Consider the following 19,358-nt stretch of genomic DNA (forward strand, 5'->3'; position numbering starts at 1 on the left):
ATATATTATATATATATATATATATATATATGTACACATGATATATAGACACATGCAAACATATATGTATGTGTATGTACATATTATAAATATTTAATACAATTTTTTTAAGGGAAGAAACATTTGCTTATTTTAAATATATATTTGATAATATCTAAAAATTACATTAATATACAAATTTTTAATGAAGAAAGATACAAATAAGCGCAAATAAAATAAAAATCTTTGAATTCTTTTTACAAGTAATTAATTTAAATCAATTAATATTATGTGTATAGTTATTATTTCGTTTTCTTTTCAGAAATGAAAAACCAGCACAGACGTGTGTAAAAAATGAACTGTCTATAGATGAATGTACGGATTCTACATTGGTTTCAATTTTCGTTAAAGAAGAAACAATTGTTAAGCAAGAAGATTGCAGTGTTCATTACAAAGATGTAAGTGTGAGGCATGAGTCTTCCAACAACCCACTGACGCAAAAATCTGAAAAACCTACAAACGGAGGAATTACTCATCAAAATTACTCAGGCATGAAAAAACAATTCACCAGACAAATGTTTTATGAGTGTAGCATATGTACGAAGCTTTTTAGATCAAAGAACTTGTTTGAAGGTCATTTAGTGGCACATAGCGACGCTCGACCCTATCAATGCGACGTCTGTGGCAAGTGTTTCAAGAGGACCAATACTTTAGCAGTACACCAACGAATCCACACTCACGAGAAAAACTTTGTGTGCGATGTGTGTGGTCACGCGTTTGTGCAAGCCTCTCAATTAGCCACTCATTACAAGCGTCACTTTGAGAAGTACACGACACACTGTGAGATTTGCAACAAGGGCTTCTTCACGAACGCCGAGCTCCACGGGCACATGAATGTGAAGCACGGCGCCAAGGAACACGTATGTACTGTTTGCAACAAGTCTTTCCCCAATAATCATACCTTGGTGCGCCACTTGAAAATTCACGATCCGAACTTCAAACCAGTAAAGCACCAATGTGAGTTCTGCGGCAAGACATTCGCCTACAAGAACTCGTTGGTAGTCCACGTCAAGTCGCACACTGGCGAGAACAAATATGACTGTCATTTATGTGGTAAATCCGTTTCATCTAAGGGATCCCTTCAGGACCATTTGCGTCTTCATGGCGGGGAGAAGTCCCTGGTCTGTGATGTTTGCGGCAAGGCTTTTCACAAGAGAACGACATTAGTCGTGCATAAAAGAACCCATACCGGCGAGAAACCGTACTCGTGCGACACTTGCGGAAAGTCTTTTACGCAACATTCGACTCTCGTTATACATAAGCGATATCATACTGGTGAGAGACCATATCAGTGCAGTTATTGCAGCAAGTCATTTGTGTCTAGAGGATTGCTTAATGCTCATAATAAAATACACTTTGTTAATGAAATAATGATGTAATCGACATAGTCATACAATTTGGATTTCTATTATACCGTCACACACAATTACATCTCGTGTTTAAAACATTATTGTGTATAGTGATATTATCAGACTTCAAGCGATGAAATAAAGTGGAACGATATTAATAAATGCCATATTTTGACATACCATTTATTTTGACAATGTCCATAGTGCTATATCAAATATTTGAACTTTAATATTTTTTACGGGATTCTTAATATGCTGTTATCATATGATATCTGACATTGTTTGTTATGGTTATAATTTTTGAATGTTAAAAAAATGATGTATTGATCTCTTATTTTTATTTTTTTATTGTTTTATTGAAATGTTATTTACAATGTATTAAAGCTTGTATCTACTCATTCCAGCCATCTTGAATTGTAGCGCCTGAGAATCGAACAAATATGAAAAAAAATTTTCGCATATTATATTAAATCCTATTGTTTAATGTATACATATAAAACAATATTCGCAATTGATAGAACAGATTTATATAAAATTTATCGAAAATTGGTACTCTAGTAATTATTTACGATTGAATTATGTTAACCAGAAAAACGAATCAAACTATATGTCGAATTAATATCAATTCAGATGAATATGATTGTATTCCGAAATGAAAGGAATTTTCCGAATATTTTACAATAAGTATATGATTCAAATTTGATTTTATTTGAAAAATGAATGGCTGAAATTTTATTATATTTTTTCGCTTCTGAGATCATCAATCTGAATTCTAAAGATTCGTTATTTATAATTAGGAGCCTTAAACAAATAAAAATTGTTCATTAAAAAAAATTGTATTAAAAAATTTTTCTATATTTCTAACATAAAATTTCATCTTTATCTTTGATAGGCGACGTATTATAAAGTGAATTGTTATTAAGAAGTTAATAAATTTAATTGTATTTTATAAAAACAGTAATTGAACAAAATTGTAAATTTAGCAAATGTCGATAAAATAACAAACAGAAGTATCAGAAAAGATATATGTAACATTATTTATTTCATACGGATTGCATTAAGAGCTATATATAATTATTTTTTATATTGAATATATTCCTGCATTATGTATTACTAATATAAATAAAAGTACTCAGAGTTATATATGATTATCAAAAATTGTTTTATCATATCGCTTTTTCAAATGTTTCCATTGTTTAATATATGACAAATTATATACATGTGTATATGTATAATATGTATTTATAATCTGATAATTTTCTGATTATTCTTTAACCAAATTATCTAATTTATTACATAATAAAACTACAAATTTGCACAAGTTCAGGAAATTTATTTACAGGAGTAGAAATAATTTGCTAGACAACGAGACCAGACAATGAAAGAAAGATCATTGCCATATAACCATTCGATACTGATATCCCCCTGAATTTTTCCATTTCAGGTACAACCAGCTACAGTTTCCAGAAGACTATTACCCGATGTTCTCTAAACTTGATCTGGTGAAGAAGAATGATGAATCTGCAAAGGCCTTGTCGAAATGCCCGGTTCCGGTGGACATCACTGACGACACAGCAGTTTCAACAAATCCTGAACAAGATGTTATAAAGCAGGAAGTAAACGATGAGGATGACGAGGAAGATCTTCCTTTGGCGTATCATTGTAAACTCTGCGGTGTCTTCTTTGCCTCACAGTCCTTGTTGGATAATCATGAGATCGAGCACAAAGGTAAGCGGAAGAACACGTGTACCCAATGCGGCCGGATCTTCAGAACTGGTATCAATCTTCGCAAGCACATGAAGACGCATTCGGTACGTAAAAGCAGCCGCAAAAGTAATTCTTCAGGAATGAGCGATCGTATCGCATCATTGAAAAATGTGAAGAAAGAAAAGCCTGAGCTTGAGTTTCTTTGCAAAACTTGTAACAAAGTTTTTCGGCACAAGAGCAACTATCAGAAACATTTATTACGCCACACAGTAGGCGATCTCCCCTGCAAACATTGTTCCAAAAAATTCCGGTTGTTTCGCGACTTAACAAGGCATGAAAAGACGCATTTTCTACCGAGTTATATGTGCAAGGAGTGCGATTATGAAACCACTGTTCTGGCGGCTTTGAGCATCCACATGACGCGACATTTGGACAAGGCGGATCTACCATTCAAATGCAATGAATGCGACAAACGTTTCCGTAAAAAGTTAGATCTTCAAGAACATTATAACATTCACTCGGGCGAGAAACCGTTTGTTTGTCAACTCTGTAACAATGCTTTCTACTTAAGACGGCAGCTTTCCGCACACTGCAGACGCACGCATCCCGAGCTGAAAGCCAACAAAGTGACTAGCACCGCTTGTGATATTTGTGGTCGCGTACTTGCTACGAAGAGGTCACTCTTCCGACACAAGGAAAGCCACAATCCGACGAAGCTATATCTTTGCGATTATTGCGGAAAGAGTCTTAGCAGCGCTGAACATTTGAAGAAGCATAGGCGGATCCATACCGGGGAAAAACCTTACGTCTGCGACATCTGTGGAAAGGGTTTCACCGATTCCGAAAATCTAAGGATGCACAGGAGAGTGCATACAGGAGAGAAGCCGTACAAATGTGACCAGTGTCCGAAAGCATTTTCACAGAGATCAACATTGACTATTCACAAACGCGGACACACCGGGGAACGACCTTATGTGTGCCAGATATGCCATCGTGGATTCTCTTGCCAGGGCAACTTAACAGCCCATCAGAAGTCTACGTGTGTTTAAGAACTTCGACTTGTTTTATGAATGACTTCTTGTTGATAACACGATTTCCGTTTACGACCACAAGACGATTAAGCTAATGACGACTACATTTAATGATAACAACAGTACGATAGTACGTGCTTATGCGTTGTTACTTATGTATCGTAACAACAGAACAAACAGAAATTTAAAGAAGTTCGAATTATTATATTATCTATCATTACGTTGGACAATATCGACGAAGCGTTATACTCACGATGTTGATTCCGATAACTTCTCGATAAATTTCTACAATGTCTTTTGTATACTGGTTATAACGTTTACGTAAATGTTTGCATGCGACGCTCAAAAGATAAGAATACGCGCGATATTTGTCCGATCGGTTCTTCACGAATTATACGATTATATATTTGTACTATCGTGCTCAAAGTGTTCCGTTACGAATATTGTTGTTCTATTTTTTCAATGTAGATAAGGATAACTTTTAAGCCGAATAATGCCAATGTTGTTGAAAGATAAATTCGTTTTCTTTTTCTTATGTTTCTCTTTTCTTTTCTAGAGTTTTTCTCTAAGATGAGACTTCAGACTTATTCGTATGAATGTGGATAAATGCATGGATAAATTTTATGTTATCATTGATATTCGTTACTATACGTTTAATAAAATAACTCGTACATAAAAAAGTGTTTATAACTTCGAAATTATCTTTGCCGATTGTTCCTTGGTTTTGAAGTAAGAGAGCGTCATTATTTCCAACATCTGCATGAATTGCCAAATTAGTCCTTGGGTCATTCTCGTAAGAAATTTTGGATGAGTTGACAAGAAAAAGTATTCATATCATATGTATGTATCACTGTCTTGACAATATGACTGCATTTAAAAATAAATGTTGAAAAATTATTGTTGTTGCTTACAGAATTCTTGAAGTCGGAAAGTTGATGGGACAACGTATCAAGAATGAATCTAGTCAAGAAAAATCCGAGATGTACAATCATACGTTAGAGATAAAATCAAATTCGACGATAGGAAACTTGATAATCAAACAAAAGAAGAAAAAGGAAATATATAAGAAAGTATATGATGAAAACGTTGGAAATATTACGATTAATACTGAAAAAGAAAAAGGAAAGAAAAGTGAACGTACGATATATAAATGTCCTATATGCCATGCGACTTATTTTCTGCTCTGTAGATATAAAGAACATATAGTGAAGCACAGCGATGTACATCTTTGCATGATTTGTGAAAAAACCTTTAAATGCAAGTCGGATATGAATAATCACATGAAGATTCACAGTAACGTTACGTATACTTGCGATCTATGTGGTTTGATCTCGAGAGTTTCGTTTGATGCCCATATTTGGCGGGTGCAAAAGCGTGACTTTCGACGTTGCGAACAGTGCTACGTCAAGGGATTTATGTCAAATTTTAATCTCGAGGATCACAACTATTACAAGGTGAGTTATCGGCACCATAAACTTCGTTTTGCGATTATTGTGGCAACGCTTACTTGCAGAAATCATACCTGGCTGCACAGAAACATGTAATTTATGGGATTCAGAAGTCTGCACTGAGACAACATCGGTGCAATCGTTGCAGCAAGAATTTTAACTCAGAGATCACTCTTCGCAATCACATGAGCCTGCACTCGGAGAAGTTTTTGTGCGCCAAATGCGGTAAAATGTTAGCGTCGAATCAAGCATTACAGCGACATGAACTTACACATACTGGTGAACGGCGCTACCAGTGCATGTTATGTTCGAAAACTTTCGCGAGATACGCATATGTCAAGATACATAAGCTCATTCATACAGGCGAAAAACCATACAAATGTGATATCTGCCAACAATATTTCACGCAACGTAGCAGTGTGACGACACATTGTCGCAAACGACATTCCGGCATCAATGTTCCAACGTTACCGGACCACCACTATTGCCGCTCAGTTGACTTGAATTGATCTGAAAGCCAAACTAACAACGAATTTGATTGAACATACTCAATGTACATTGGTGCATATTAAAGTCATACATAAATAGACTTGAAGGTGTATGTTTAATATAAATATAAAATAGATTAAACATTGAAATCTTCAATACATTTTATTGTGCGCTGTTAAGTAAAATATATTTATGTTCGAAATATTTGCATTTCACTTTTACACTAAGATCAAATCAATGTACAAAAATTGTAATATGCACTAGTGCGCATTTGTGCACTCAATCGAATTTGCTATAAGTAGCTGGTACGATATACCTATTCGTTGATATTTTTTTTTTTTTAATGTTTGATATGGTATTTAAACAATGATATTGTAAATACTTTTAAGAAATATTAAGTCAAACAAAGCTAATTTTGTTTCTATCCTAACATACTTAATTATTTAGTGCTTAATCTTTAGAAATTGTATGATACCAATAATATTAAACATACCAGAGAGTTAAATTATTTTACTAATATTTTATTGAATATTACTACTAAAATTTCTTGATTTTGACAGTGTGGTGTATGTTCCGTGTGTGACTGAAATTATTGGATGTTTTTAGGGGACTATGGATGATAATGTGGGATTGTGATATTGTATATGTTGGAAAGTGATTGGAATACATGATGAAGTGATAGAGACTATTTCTAAAAAAAATGTAAGGAAACGTTATAATCCAGCAAAAGAAAACAGAAAAAAAGATTATGACAATGAACAATAAAAAAGAATAGAAAAATAGAAATAGAAAAAGAAGTTGATAAAAGGGAGACAATCGAGACAATTCTGTAAATTTCTAATGAATATGTTAATTTATTCGTTTTTTATGTTTTTGCAATAATGTAATTTTATATATATATATATATCATTAAAATCTTTTGATGTTTTTTTGTTACAAGTGCGTTTAGTTTTATTTTTTGTTTAATTTTAGTTTTTAATAAATGTGAAAAATATTTCGTTCTAGAGGTATTGTTATTATATGTAAAAAAAGTTAACTTGAAATCATGTAAAGAATACGTTACAAACTGGCAATTGTGATGTATTAATAGACGAATCTTTATAACGATAAATTATAAAGGCTCGAAAAACTGATTTACATAATACTATTGCTTCCAATTATTTAAATTATCTGGTATTATATGTACATAAATATTTCTTTTAAGAATACAAAGTATAAATATTTAGTACAGCCAAATATTTTTTATAAAATGGATGGAATATGTTTGATATGTATATGTTTGATTAGTAATAAGGTATGTATATAATTTCGTATTGTGGATGAGTGTTTGGATAATCGTTTGTAACTAAACAAACGTTAATAAATAAAAAATATTGTATTTTTGCAAGATTTATTTATATAATTAAGTACATTAATATTATTACGAGTATAATATTGGATGTACACGGAAAAAGATGATGTAGTAATAGTGTATTAGATCTTATTTGAAAATAATCTTAAATTTAATAACAGTATTAATAGAATAAATACATTTGTTTTATTAAAACAAGAATATGTAATGAAAGATTAATGTTGTTAATACATCATTTTTTTCATTTGTGAATTGATAATTTTATAAGATTTATCGATGATATTCTTATTGCGTAATAATTAACTTTAATTTGTGCAACAAAAAATATTTTCCACAATTTTTACACTCTTTAAAGTTTATTTTCTTAAATTTATTTCAGACTCGTTCCATCTCTCTGGATATAACGGGATACAAGTGCGTGTAAAAATTTTATATAAAAAATATTGAAATGTGATAAAAATATGCGTAATTTTCTAATGCTATTTCTATGAAAATTGTTTAGTAATTGATGAAATTAATAGTGACATCCGCAATGTAACAACACAGTGAGATTTATTTTATTACATATAGTGGCTATAAGAAAGTTTATTTCTTATTACACTTACTTGTCTACTTGTTATTTGTATATATGATTAAAACAAGTATTAATACTTTATACACTGACATGATTTATCCCTGTTTCAGGGAAAAGCCTATTATCAGGCAGACAGGAAGGCAATATCAAAAAGGACCTGTTCGTTTTGTCTCCATTTTGCTGGGCTCATTGAAACCAGTTCAAAGTGATTCTACAAGCAAACAACTTAAATCTGTTACAACGCAATGTCAAAATGTAAATAAACTGATTAATGTAGATTTGTCACTAAATTCGCAGAATTTATCTGCAACAACCGTCAAGGACAGTATTTCAATTCACAATGTTCGATCTTTGTTGAATGCGAAATCATTACAAGTCTCCGATTCTCGGAATTTACACAAAGAAATCACCGAAGTAGATGAAGTCATGGAAGAAATAAGAAACACGTGTCCATTTTGCGAGAGGCATTTTGACAATGCAAAGCAAGTTGAGCGACATGTCAAATATGTGCATCGTAAACCGTATCAATGCGACAAATGCAAAAGAACTTGTTATACGTCAAGAGCGCTGGAGGCGCACAAAAAGATACACCGGCCGGACTATTTCTTTGAGTGCAAAATTTGTCATGTAAAGTACAAAAGTGAAGATGGACTAAAACGACATTACATTCGCGCTCATAGCGATTATGAATCAAGATACATTTGTGAACATTGTGGTCGCGGTTATAAGCTGAAGATCGATCTAACGCATCATATGAAGAGAACTCACATATCGGATCTACAAATCTGCCGCTTTTGCGGCAAAAAAGTCAAGGATGTCAAAGGTCACGAGTGGCGGCATCAGAAACGAAATCGTGAAATCAAGTATGAATATCCGTGTCATCTGTGCCGTAAAAAGTTCCACCACAGAAGCAGATTGGACAATCATCTGATGTTGCATGAAAAAGGTTTCAAATGTGAGATTTGTGGCAAAGAATATAGTGGCACTCGCGAACTCACAAGCCATAAACGTTTCAAGCACGGCCAGACTAACGTCTCCACTTGTATTCTGTGCCAAAAAGCGTTCGTGTCTATGAGTAATTTTTATCAGCATGTGCTCACCCATGCCAGCATACGGCCGTACACTTGCGATGTCTGCGAAAAGGACTTTACGCAACGCTCTAGTCTGCTGAGACATAGAAAGCATCATCCTGGACCATTACCGCCATTATCATCGTCGCATCCACAAATAGCCGAACTCGCCAGGAATTATCTTGAAAAGATTAAAAGTGACCATATTGATAAGAGTTTCGTATTGGATTCACAATCGATTGACGATTGATGTTAACAAAGGATTGTAAAGTGATATATATAAATATATATATATATATATATACACACAATAGAATATACGATTCCTAAGTATAAGTGATAAGTTTTTTCGATTGTATCTTGTGTATGAACAAAGTTTATATTTACATGATAATATTATATCTTTTCTACAGAAAAACACTGATATATTTATGCATATTTATAAAAAAATATTCTTATCATTGTTTTTTTTTTAACATTTGATAAATGTTTTTGTGTACATTAACAACTACATCAAAAGAAGAAATCTCTACATTAATATTTATATTGTGCAAAATAGAAATTTTGCAAAACAGTGAACGTTAAAAATATTGAGTTAAGAATTTTATGCAAATATCAAATTATAAAATTTGATAAAAAAATATGAAATATACAACGATTTAATACACAAATAAAATGATATGTTTAAATGTTTTACTTAATTATTTTTAAATTTTAGAACACAGGAGTATTTGTGTTGACTTAAATTATAATTTTTATTCAAATATGTATTATTATCGTAAAATAATAAATTATAGAGTTAATTATTAATTACATGTATGAAAATACTGAAAGCATTATTTTGTATAAAGAAATACATACGAACTATATATAATTGAATCTGCTTAATAAACACTTGAAATTTGAATCATCGTATGACAAGTTTAACATAGATGTTTTGATTATACAAAAGATTGCGATTTCCGAATAATTTATATTTTCTAATTAAATCGTAGATTTTTATTTTTACCACATAGGTAAGCTTTACTTTTATAAGTTTTAGTATTTTTTATTAAAAATATTCTAGTTTTGAATTAATTTTGAAGTATACATTTTTTTAGAATAATTTCAAATATGGGAATATTTTGTACGAGAAAAAATTTTTCTTTATATTTTGTATACACAAATTTACATTTAAGTGATTATAACAATTGTGATTTGTTAAATATAGCGTACATTAAATAATTTTTTTTTTACTTATTAAATTCATCAATGTTTCAGGAATCAATGAATTGTGTTAAACGATTGTATATGTATGTCGAAAATGAAACATGTTACAAAGAATCGAAGAATCTTTCAAAGGAAGATTAAAGTCTTAAACAGACGATTAAATAAAAGAAATTAGTTTTTATTAAAACTATATACATATTATACTTTATGTGTGTATAACTTTATATATATAACTACATATGTACACACAAATTATTTATATATATGTATATATGTCTATTAATATTAAGTAATTTTCTTGAAGAATATTTGAAAAACAAGGATAAGACAAGAAATTTATCGAATATTAAACAATTCACCAATTTACACTTTGTAGATTGAGATTTTAAGAATCTTTAAGCTTATCATGACGAATAAAATTTGTTCGCGCAATTTAACGAAGTTTTAGCCACATTAGTAAAGAATTGTAAGTCTGAGATATGGTATTCTTATATATGCAATCGATTGATTAACAGATTTATTGTTTGTATATAATCAATTCGTAAAATTGAAATTTTTCACGAAGATGAATTGTCAAAAATGCAAAATTGATTTTGTTGAAACTTTAAGTTGGTGGATAATTATTTGCTGATCTTTCATCGTCAAAATTATATTAAAAAATGTAAAGCTCTGATGAAGCGTTACAAATTTCATGACATGAAATGCAGGATACAAAGCACGACTTCATCTACTCTTGCAAATCATGTGACATTTGTGACGTGAATTTTACGTAGCGATTACATCTCACGAGGCATGGAAAAAATCTTCATAGATTCTTATTATCATTTGTTTTGAAAGTGTATTTTATTTAAAATGTTTTACGATTCTTTAGTTTAATCTTGTTTTTCTTTATTTATTAATAAAGGAGTAAATATATATACAAAAATGCAGATGTTGCACTTATGGTACATATTGATTATTCAATTACAATTTCTGGACTTCAAAAACATTATTCAAAGTAAAAATTAATTAAATAATGTGTTACATATTGTGATTATTTTGAAAATGTTTTATTATTTTTGTTTATTTAATATCAAGACTATTATGCATATTTGGATTTTTATAATGCATTGCATGATAAAATTAACATTTAGTTTTAATTATACAGAAAAAAATTTAATTTTTTTATATAAATTAAATGCAACAAATAATTTAAATAAATATTATATACATATTATACGTCATTATAAAGCATATTTATGTATTAATGTAACATAGTTCAACGTTTTACATTTTTTAAAGTGTAAGTTAATTTGTCAGTTACTATTTATTGTTATAGATATTTAAAAAAATATTAGAATAACAACGAATATTTACATCTAAGGAAGTATCTTTGTAAGCAGTAGAGAAAAATTATTTTTATAGACTTTAGCTTTGCTTCTTTATTAAAACTTTTAGCTGAAGTTGCACCATGCATGCTCGCGTGCAATCAGCACGTCCATATCCTCATTATACTAACGAATAAAAATCAACTGACTGATTTTTATAATTTTTTAGGTCCAATCAGCTTGATCCACTATCATCAACTTTTCTGATAGTAAAACTGGAAGACGATTATTTTCGCATCCCAAAGTCATTGAGCGTGTTTATGATGAAAGAACCTCCACCTATCGAAGAAAATAATTTCAAAGTTAAGTTGAAAGAAGAAGAGAAAATAGAAAAGAATAATCCTGATGAGAAGAATCAAGAACTCGTTGAGGCGAGAGAGAAAAATGAAATTGCCATCGACGATTTAAACGATCTGGATGATTTGGATGATTTAGATGATGCTCCTTTAGATTTCAGGAAACGGCGCAAAAATGAACTTTCAAAAACGCGATCCAACAAACACACGACTAATCCAAAGAAAAAGTCGCATATCTGCCAGATTTGTCATATTACGTTTGACCGTAAGAGCAAACTTACCAGTCATATGTACAAGCATAGCAATTCACGTCCGCACAAATGCACGATCTGCTCCAAGGGCTTCAAGACTAGTGCGTATCTTTCTAGGCATATGGAAATCCACGACGAGCCCGCGCAGCTTCACGCGTGCACGCTATGTGAATTCAAGGCACGCACGAAACCGTATTTGAAGATACATTATATTCGCAAGCACACAGAAGATTACAACTATAGCTGTGAACAATGCGGCAAGATGTTCAAAGTACAATCTGACTATACAACGCATATGAAGGATCACGATACAGAATCCTGTGTTTGCGACATATGCGGCACGTCTTATCCCAGTAAAAGTTCTTTGTACTTCCACAAGCATTACAAGCACAAGACGAAGATTAAGGAGTTTGAGTGCCAAGTTTGCAGAAAGCGCTTTAAGACTCAGAAAAATCTGGACAGTCACGCTGAGCTGCATAAAATGAAGTACGTCTGTGAGCAGTGTGGTATGGAGTTCAAGTTTAAATACGGTCTCACGAAGCACCTCAGGACGCACTCGGGAGAAAAGTCGTATCTTTGCGCAATATGCGGCAAAACCTTCGGCTGTCTCAGTTCACAAAAGATTCATTTGTTGACTCACGTTGGCGAGCGACCTTATGTTTGCGACATTTGCGGTCAGAGCTTCACTCAGCGATCGCCAATGATGTTGCACCGTAAAAAGCATCCTGGTATACATCCACCGCCTCCACCTATTAAAATTACGAATCTCCTACACGGCGTGCAAGACAGAATTGTTGTAAATAAAAGTGCCAAGTGACTCGTGTATAAACAACAAATGAACATGTGATATAAAAAGAGTGACCTTGTGGTTCTCTAATATGCATACATAATTTCTAAAAGCGCGTGATGTGCAAACAGATGATTTTAAAAATTTATTATTTCAGTGGCAATAAATTTGTAATGTAACGCAATTTGAACAATCTCGCCTACATCAAAGGCGATACATATTATTATCTTATGATATATAGATTTCAAAATTGGAGGATTCTTTTCTTGATGGTATATGCTGCTATTTTGGTATGTTGACTTTGTATTTAAATTTGTTCAACAATTTACTTAAAAATAATTTATCAATTAATACTATAACAGATTTTTCAGGTTTACGATTAAATTATAACATTCTGCAATCAAGTGTTTATTTACTGTGATAAATTTTGAATATTTGAAGATTGTAATTATCTTCTGGAATTGCAAAATTATTTTTTTTTTTAAGCTTAACATACTCGTGTTATGATTTACAATAAATCTGTTGACAATGTAAATACAGCATAAAAAAAGTAAAGCCTGTATTAATCTAATATAGATGTATAAAAATTATGTCTAGATATAATGTTTCTCCTATGTTATGCGGTTTTTTGGATTTGTTCATCATGTAATTATATTTTATTTTTATATCGAAGTCTTCCAATCTTGTTTATGAATTGAGTTTAGTGTTAAATATATCACCATCTTTGCAATATCAAATTCAATATCTTCGAAAAAATACGATAAAATTATAATTTTTGTTAATGAGAATGTTATCTTCTATTCAATTTTTTAATGGAAATTTATTTTGATAAAATTATCAAAAATATTATTTTATGAGAATAATTCTCGCCATTCTTGCTTTTATCTTATGGGATAATGCAATGTATAAAATGGTGTAAAATACTAAATAAATACATATGTTTTTAGTAAATGAATATATTTACACTTTCCACGATTAAAATATACATTAATGAATCCTTAAAAAAAAAACTTTTAAATAAAATTTTTTGATTAACATAATAAAATATAATATGGAAGATGTTTGACAATTAATAATTAAACTCTTGCATAGAGATAAAATGAGCTATACCGAATGGAAAAGTCCTGTACCATTTTGCAATTTTCGCGGTTAGACAGGCGAAGACACACACTTATTCGGGGCGATTTTTAAAAATTAATATATTTGTTAACCATTGTGAAAATTGCAAAATGGTACAGGATTTTTCTATTTAGTTTATTCCAGTCTATCTTTATGCAAGAGCGTAATCATTACTTATAAACCATCCTATATTATGATTATTGGATAGTAATCGCGTTTTTAGTAATAGAAAACAACTATTTTGCTATTATAAGGGATGTCTTTAAAAATATTTAAAGATAAAAAAAGATAAAAAAATTGTTATTTTTAGTTATTAGCTAATTGTAAGTTATACTAACAAGATAGAATCTTTTTTTAAAAAATAAGTGCGAAGGAGGATATAATATAATAAAGTTAAAATATAAATGTTTTATTAACGAATATGAATTTTATTAATAACATTAAATCGACTGAATAAAAAAAGGAAAATATATTACTTTTAAATATCAAATTCAGATATTATTAACACAAAATTGATATACATACGTTTTTAAAGTAAAACATACCTATAACATAATGACAGTATAACATAATAACAAATGTGTACAATGTATTTTCTATTTTATTCACACAAGGATTACTTAAATATAATGCAATAAAAGTTGTAAACATGTTTAATATGAAGAAAACCTTTTTTAATAACAATTTACAATTTTATATTACATTATATCATAATATTATATTAATGTTATATATATTAAATAAATATAATATTTAATGTATTTTGTGTAAAGGGGTTTTTTTTTACAGTCCGTCTACAGACAGTCTGTATATATAAATATGTGTTTTGTGCTCACTGATTTATTTTTCTTACTTTTAGGTCGTGTGTCTTCTTGAATAAAATTTTTTTGAGATTCAAAGTAACCATTCAACTATCCATTTCTTTTGTGCCGATACAAGAGTTTTATAAATTTGTCTAACAATAAGATGAAGATAAAAGTGATATTGTAGAATCGTCGTGTCTTTTATCATTAGTAAAAATGAAAGCTGTTGATGAATCTGTGAAGAAGAAAATAAAAAAGACAAATTAAATTTAATATTAAAAATATACAGTGAACATTTAAGTTGAAAAAAATTTAAAGGAATTGTAAATAATATTTGCGGAGGCTGAAGAAGGGCAATATTTACAGAAAATTCTACAGAACCAATTATTTGTTATAAATAGGCATGCAGTGCATTCAAACGAGTACAAGTTTCATATGCAACAAAATTGCAATTTTTGAAGCAAGAGAATCTCGATAACCATATGCGGCAGTATGATAGGATTTACAATTATAAAAGTTGCAATGTTCAACTTGAAGAGATGTTTAGTCAACCACTTAATGACAAATCATTGCTATGACTTATGCGTATAAGTTATCAAAAGGAGATGTAACTGTTCGTAAAAAATATTAGATGCACTTACCGTCTTCATCTATACTTCTTAAAAAGAAAGCAGTTATTTTATTTGTAATGGCGAATTTAGTTTTGTATACATGTAATTAATAAATCTACTTGTTTAAATATTATAAGAAAAATTGTGAGTTGATAAAAGATAAATCAAAATAGAGCTTAAACTAATTATAAACATATTTGCCTGAAACAGTTATATTTATTAAGTGATTTTTATTTTACATATCAGATTATCTGAAATTTATATTATGTTATTTTCTATTAATTTCTAATTTATATATAAGTATAAATTTAAATTGTGATACATAGTTTTAATAAATCAATTTCATGTCCTTTTAATATCCTGGAAGAAAACGTATTTTATAATGTATTTTTGAATATAAAAAATGAATGAATTTGTAACTTGCGAATTATATAATAATTCTACGATTTAATCGTATTCTAAACTTTCTTGTACATCTTTTAGACCTGGAGTAAGTAGTGATTGAGATGTTCAAATCCTAACAATATTATTGCAACTAACCGCTGTATTTTATATGTTTTAGAGAACAAAACTGCAGCGAGAAGATGGACGCTTCTGGTTGCATTATTGCTGAAAAAGATTCAATACCGATGAAACTGTGGCAGCACGCTGATACTGATGGTAAACTGCAGTATTCGTTAGTACCGATGTTAAAAAACGTCCGTAAAACTGATGGAAGCATAAAGGTACTTAATGTATTGGCTCCTATTAAAGTCGAAAATATTGGGAATCAACAGAGCAATAAGAAAATTAGCGGATGTGGCGTCAGTAATTGCATGAATTCTTTAATGCGTTTGCACAACGTAGTCATCGATAGTTACACTTGTAACAAGTGCAATATGAAATTTCCCATGCAGTCTATGCTAAATCGCCACAAAATAACACATAATATGCATTCATGGCTTCAAGAAGGACGCCTGAAAGAAAAGTACATGCTATATTTAAAGACGAATGTTCGAAGACCATCCAAGCAATTGAAGATGCGTTTACAGGAAGCAAAATACGGGAGCAAATATGTATTTTACGTTTGTACTTTTTGCGATTTTGATTGTAATAGATTGGCGACTTTGGATGCGCATGTAAAGAAGAAACATAAGAAAGAAGTGGCTAAAACAAATCCTAAGAAGCTCAATTGTACGATTTGTAATTATGAATGTTTGAGTGAAACGAATCTAAACATGCACATGCGCAAGCACAGAAACAAGAATACGATGAGTTTTGTTTGCAATGTGTGTGATTTTGAATGTAAAAGAAGCACTACTCTAGCATCACACTTGGCACAAAATCATAAGAGAGCTAAGAAAAATTTGAAGGCAAATTGTACGAAAAAAATACGTAGAATAATGAAATGTAACTACACGTCTCTCAAGAAGACTAGTCCATCAGCTTGTTCGTACAATCGTGGAACGGCTCAGACTCCTGTGTTAATCTTGTCCGAGGATTCTAACTTAATAATTAAAAAGGAAGTTAGTGTTGAAGATAGCAATGAAACATCGGCGATTGCTACTGACGTTCTGACGAAATCTAATCAGAAAAAACCATCCGTTGAAGAACATTGCGATCTCTGTGATTTTACGTGCACAAAAAAAAGCACGCTATACTCTCATAAACGCCGGCACAAAGTGGAGGACGTCAACAAGGTGTACGCATGCAACGAATGTGGATTCAAAACCGTCAAGAAGTCATCGCTGTACTCTCATATCAAGCGAAAGCATAAACAGTCACAGTCGTGCGATGGCGATGTGCAGCCGGAACTATTTTATTGTAACCAATGCGATTATAAGAATAAGAACAAGTACGAATTGAAAATACATGTTGCGCGCAAGCACACGGATGACTTCAAGTTTTCCTGCGAAACCTGTGGTAAGAAGTTCAAGGTTAAGGGCGATCTGACAAACCATATACGTTTCAGTCACCGGGAGCAACCGGTGATCTGCGATGTTTGCGGCAAGACTTGTCTCAATAGCAACTCTTTGTACGTGCACCAAAAGTTTGCACACTACAAGGCCAAGTACGAGTGTCAGATATGCAAAAGACGGATGGTCAGCCAGGAGAATCTCAACGAGCACATGCTCAGACAGCACGAGCGCAGAGAGAACGTAGTATGCGAAGAATGCGGCAAGACGTTTTCGCGAAACAGTAGATTGAAAGTACATATGAGGATCCATACCGGGGACAAACCATACAGTTGCACCATCTGCAATAAATCCTTTGCCCGCAGGACAGCTCTCAAGCAACATCTACTCATTCACACTGGCATCAGGCCATATGTATGCGATATCTGCGGCAAGGCTTTCACTCAGAAGCCGGGTCTGATTAGTCACAGGAAGTCGCATCCAGGTTCCCATCCACCTCTGCCGCGCGTCCTTATCGACCATATTTTGAACGATGTTCTGAACGGTTGACTTAGTGATTGATTGGTGTAAACTTTGTATGAAAGATTCCAATGAATATACTTTTTGTACTATCGTAGGACGACAGTTGTATTCCAAAATTCATTGTTAGTGCCGAAATCTTGTAGTGCATATAATATAAGCTATAGATTTTTAGCATACTAATGAATTTTGGAACTATGTAGCTAGTGTATAAAAAATAATATGGTAAATGCGTGGGTCGTTCGATAAATTCATGTAAAGTCTAAAATATACCATCATCAGTACATATCGAGATTATTTTTAGTATTCGGCAACTCTTAGATCACACACCAAATTTCAATGAAATAGATCTATCATTCTGTGTTTGGCGTTCATTTGAATTGATCAAGTACTGTGATTTGTGAAAAATAAATTTAGGTACGCTACAAAATCCTTCCACATTCCTCCTATTTTCTAAATTTGGATTTTGTAGTATAAATCGAACCATTTTGCGGTTACACTACACGAAATTTTTTCTGATCTATTTTTCGCAAGCCATGAAACTTGATCGATTCAAATGAACGTCAAACAAAATAATTGATCTATATCACTGAAATTTGGTGTATGATTCTCCAAGAGTTGCCGAATGCTAAAAATAATCTCGATACGTACTGGTGGTGCTATATTTTAGATTTTGCATTGACTCATTAAACTACCCTTGTATAGCGAATAGGGAACCCCCTTTCAATGATCTTGAATGAGGGAATGTATAGGATAGTTTTTAATACTATATATGGCAGAAATAAAACGTTATTTTTCAAACTTTTTAACAAAGAACGATGGATAAAACCTGTTGGAGGTCACTCAGGATCATGACCTTCACAACATATGTCAAGGTCATTGGAAAAGGGTACTCTATTAGGTATAATTACCAAAAACATGTTTGTGTTAATAATATTTATATATTATATGAATTAGATACTTTCATTATACGAATTTTTTATCAAGTGATATCTGGAGGTAATGGTATATATAACAATTTATATCGCATAAGACAATTCAATTAATATTAAACCAGTGACACACGATGCTTGTTTTCTTGTTGGATTGCTAGCTGGATCAGATTTTTGTCATCGAATTGGCTGCGATACTGGCACCGTCAGCACCGTAGCCAATATGGTGGCAATATTCTAATTAAGCTAGCAATCTAGCAGGGGAAAACAAGCATTGTGTGCCGTTGACTTGATTTAAAAAGAATTTTAATTACCATATATGTATGTAAACCTTACACATATTTTTATGTTAGAATTTGTATGCATTAAGTCAATTTAAAAAAAATGAAATCTGTTTCTAAAGCTTGTTAATTTATTTCGTTGTGCATTATATTATTGTCATTTAACTTTGTTTAATCCGTTAATTAAAGAAGAATAATTAAAATATAAGAATTTTATTAAACCGTACATG

At 31.4% G+C, this 19,358-nt stretch overlaps 5 protein-coding genes across 5 annotated transcripts in view; all 5 read left to right on the top strand.

Annotated features, from left to right (window-relative positions):
- LOC108780557 (zinc finger protein 62 homolog) overlaps positions 1-1,458 on the top strand; it is a 22,230-nt gene extending 20,772 nt beyond the window's left edge. Inside the window, exon 8 of the mRNA XM_018548313.1 lies at positions 302-1,458. Coding sequence (XP_018403815.1) covers positions 302-1,418 — 1,117 coding nt within the window. The 3' untranslated portion in view covers positions 1,419-1,458. The remainder of the gene's footprint in view (positions 1-301) is intronic.
- Positions 1,459-2,869: 1,411 nt separating this feature from the next.
- LOC108780558 (putative zinc finger protein 724) lies at positions 2,870-4,144 on the top strand. Its single transcript, XM_018548314.1, has one exon. It carries the CDS (start codon positions 2,870-2,872, stop codon positions 4,142-4,144), a length of 1,275 nt encoding a protein of 424 aa, XP_018403816.1.
- Positions 4,145-4,823: 679 nt separating this feature from the next.
- Positions 4,824-6,099, top strand: LOC108780655 (zinc finger protein 860-like). The gene is made up of 3 exons (XM_018548428.1): positions 4,824-4,966; positions 5,040-5,580; positions 5,640-6,099. Exons 2-3 carry the CDS (start codon positions 5,062-5,064, stop codon positions 6,081-6,083), a joined length of 963 nt encoding a protein of 320 aa, XP_018403930.1. The 5' UTR covers positions 4,824-4,966; positions 5,040-5,061; the 3' UTR covers positions 6,084-6,099.
- A 2,277-nt stretch (positions 6,100-8,376) lies between these two features.
- Positions 8,377-13,040, top strand: LOC108780559 (zinc finger protein 62 homolog). The gene is made up of 3 exons (XM_018548315.1): positions 8,377-9,278; positions 11,631-11,641; positions 11,804-13,040. Exons 1-3 carry the CDS (start codon positions 8,415-8,417, stop codon positions 12,996-12,998), a joined length of 2,070 nt encoding a protein of 689 aa, XP_018403817.1. The 5' UTR covers positions 8,377-8,414; the 3' UTR covers positions 12,999-13,040.
- Positions 13,041-16,085: 3,045 nt separating this feature from the next.
- On the top strand, positions 16,086-17,945 carry LOC108780560 (zinc finger protein 761). The gene is made up of 2 exons (XM_018548316.1): positions 16,086-16,853; positions 16,911-17,945. Exons 1-2 carry the CDS (start codon positions 16,086-16,088, stop codon positions 17,943-17,945), a joined length of 1,803 nt encoding a protein of 600 aa, XP_018403818.1.
- Positions 17,946-19,358: the final 1,413 nt, after the last annotated feature.

This window comes from Cyphomyrmex costatus, unplaced genomic scaffold, assembly GCF_001594065.2.
Source record: "Cyphomyrmex costatus isolate MS0001 unplaced genomic scaffold, Ccosl1.0 scaffold72, whole genome shotgun sequence".
Lineage (NCBI taxonomy): Eukaryota > Metazoa > Arthropoda > Insecta > Hymenoptera > Formicidae > Cyphomyrmex > Cyphomyrmex costatus.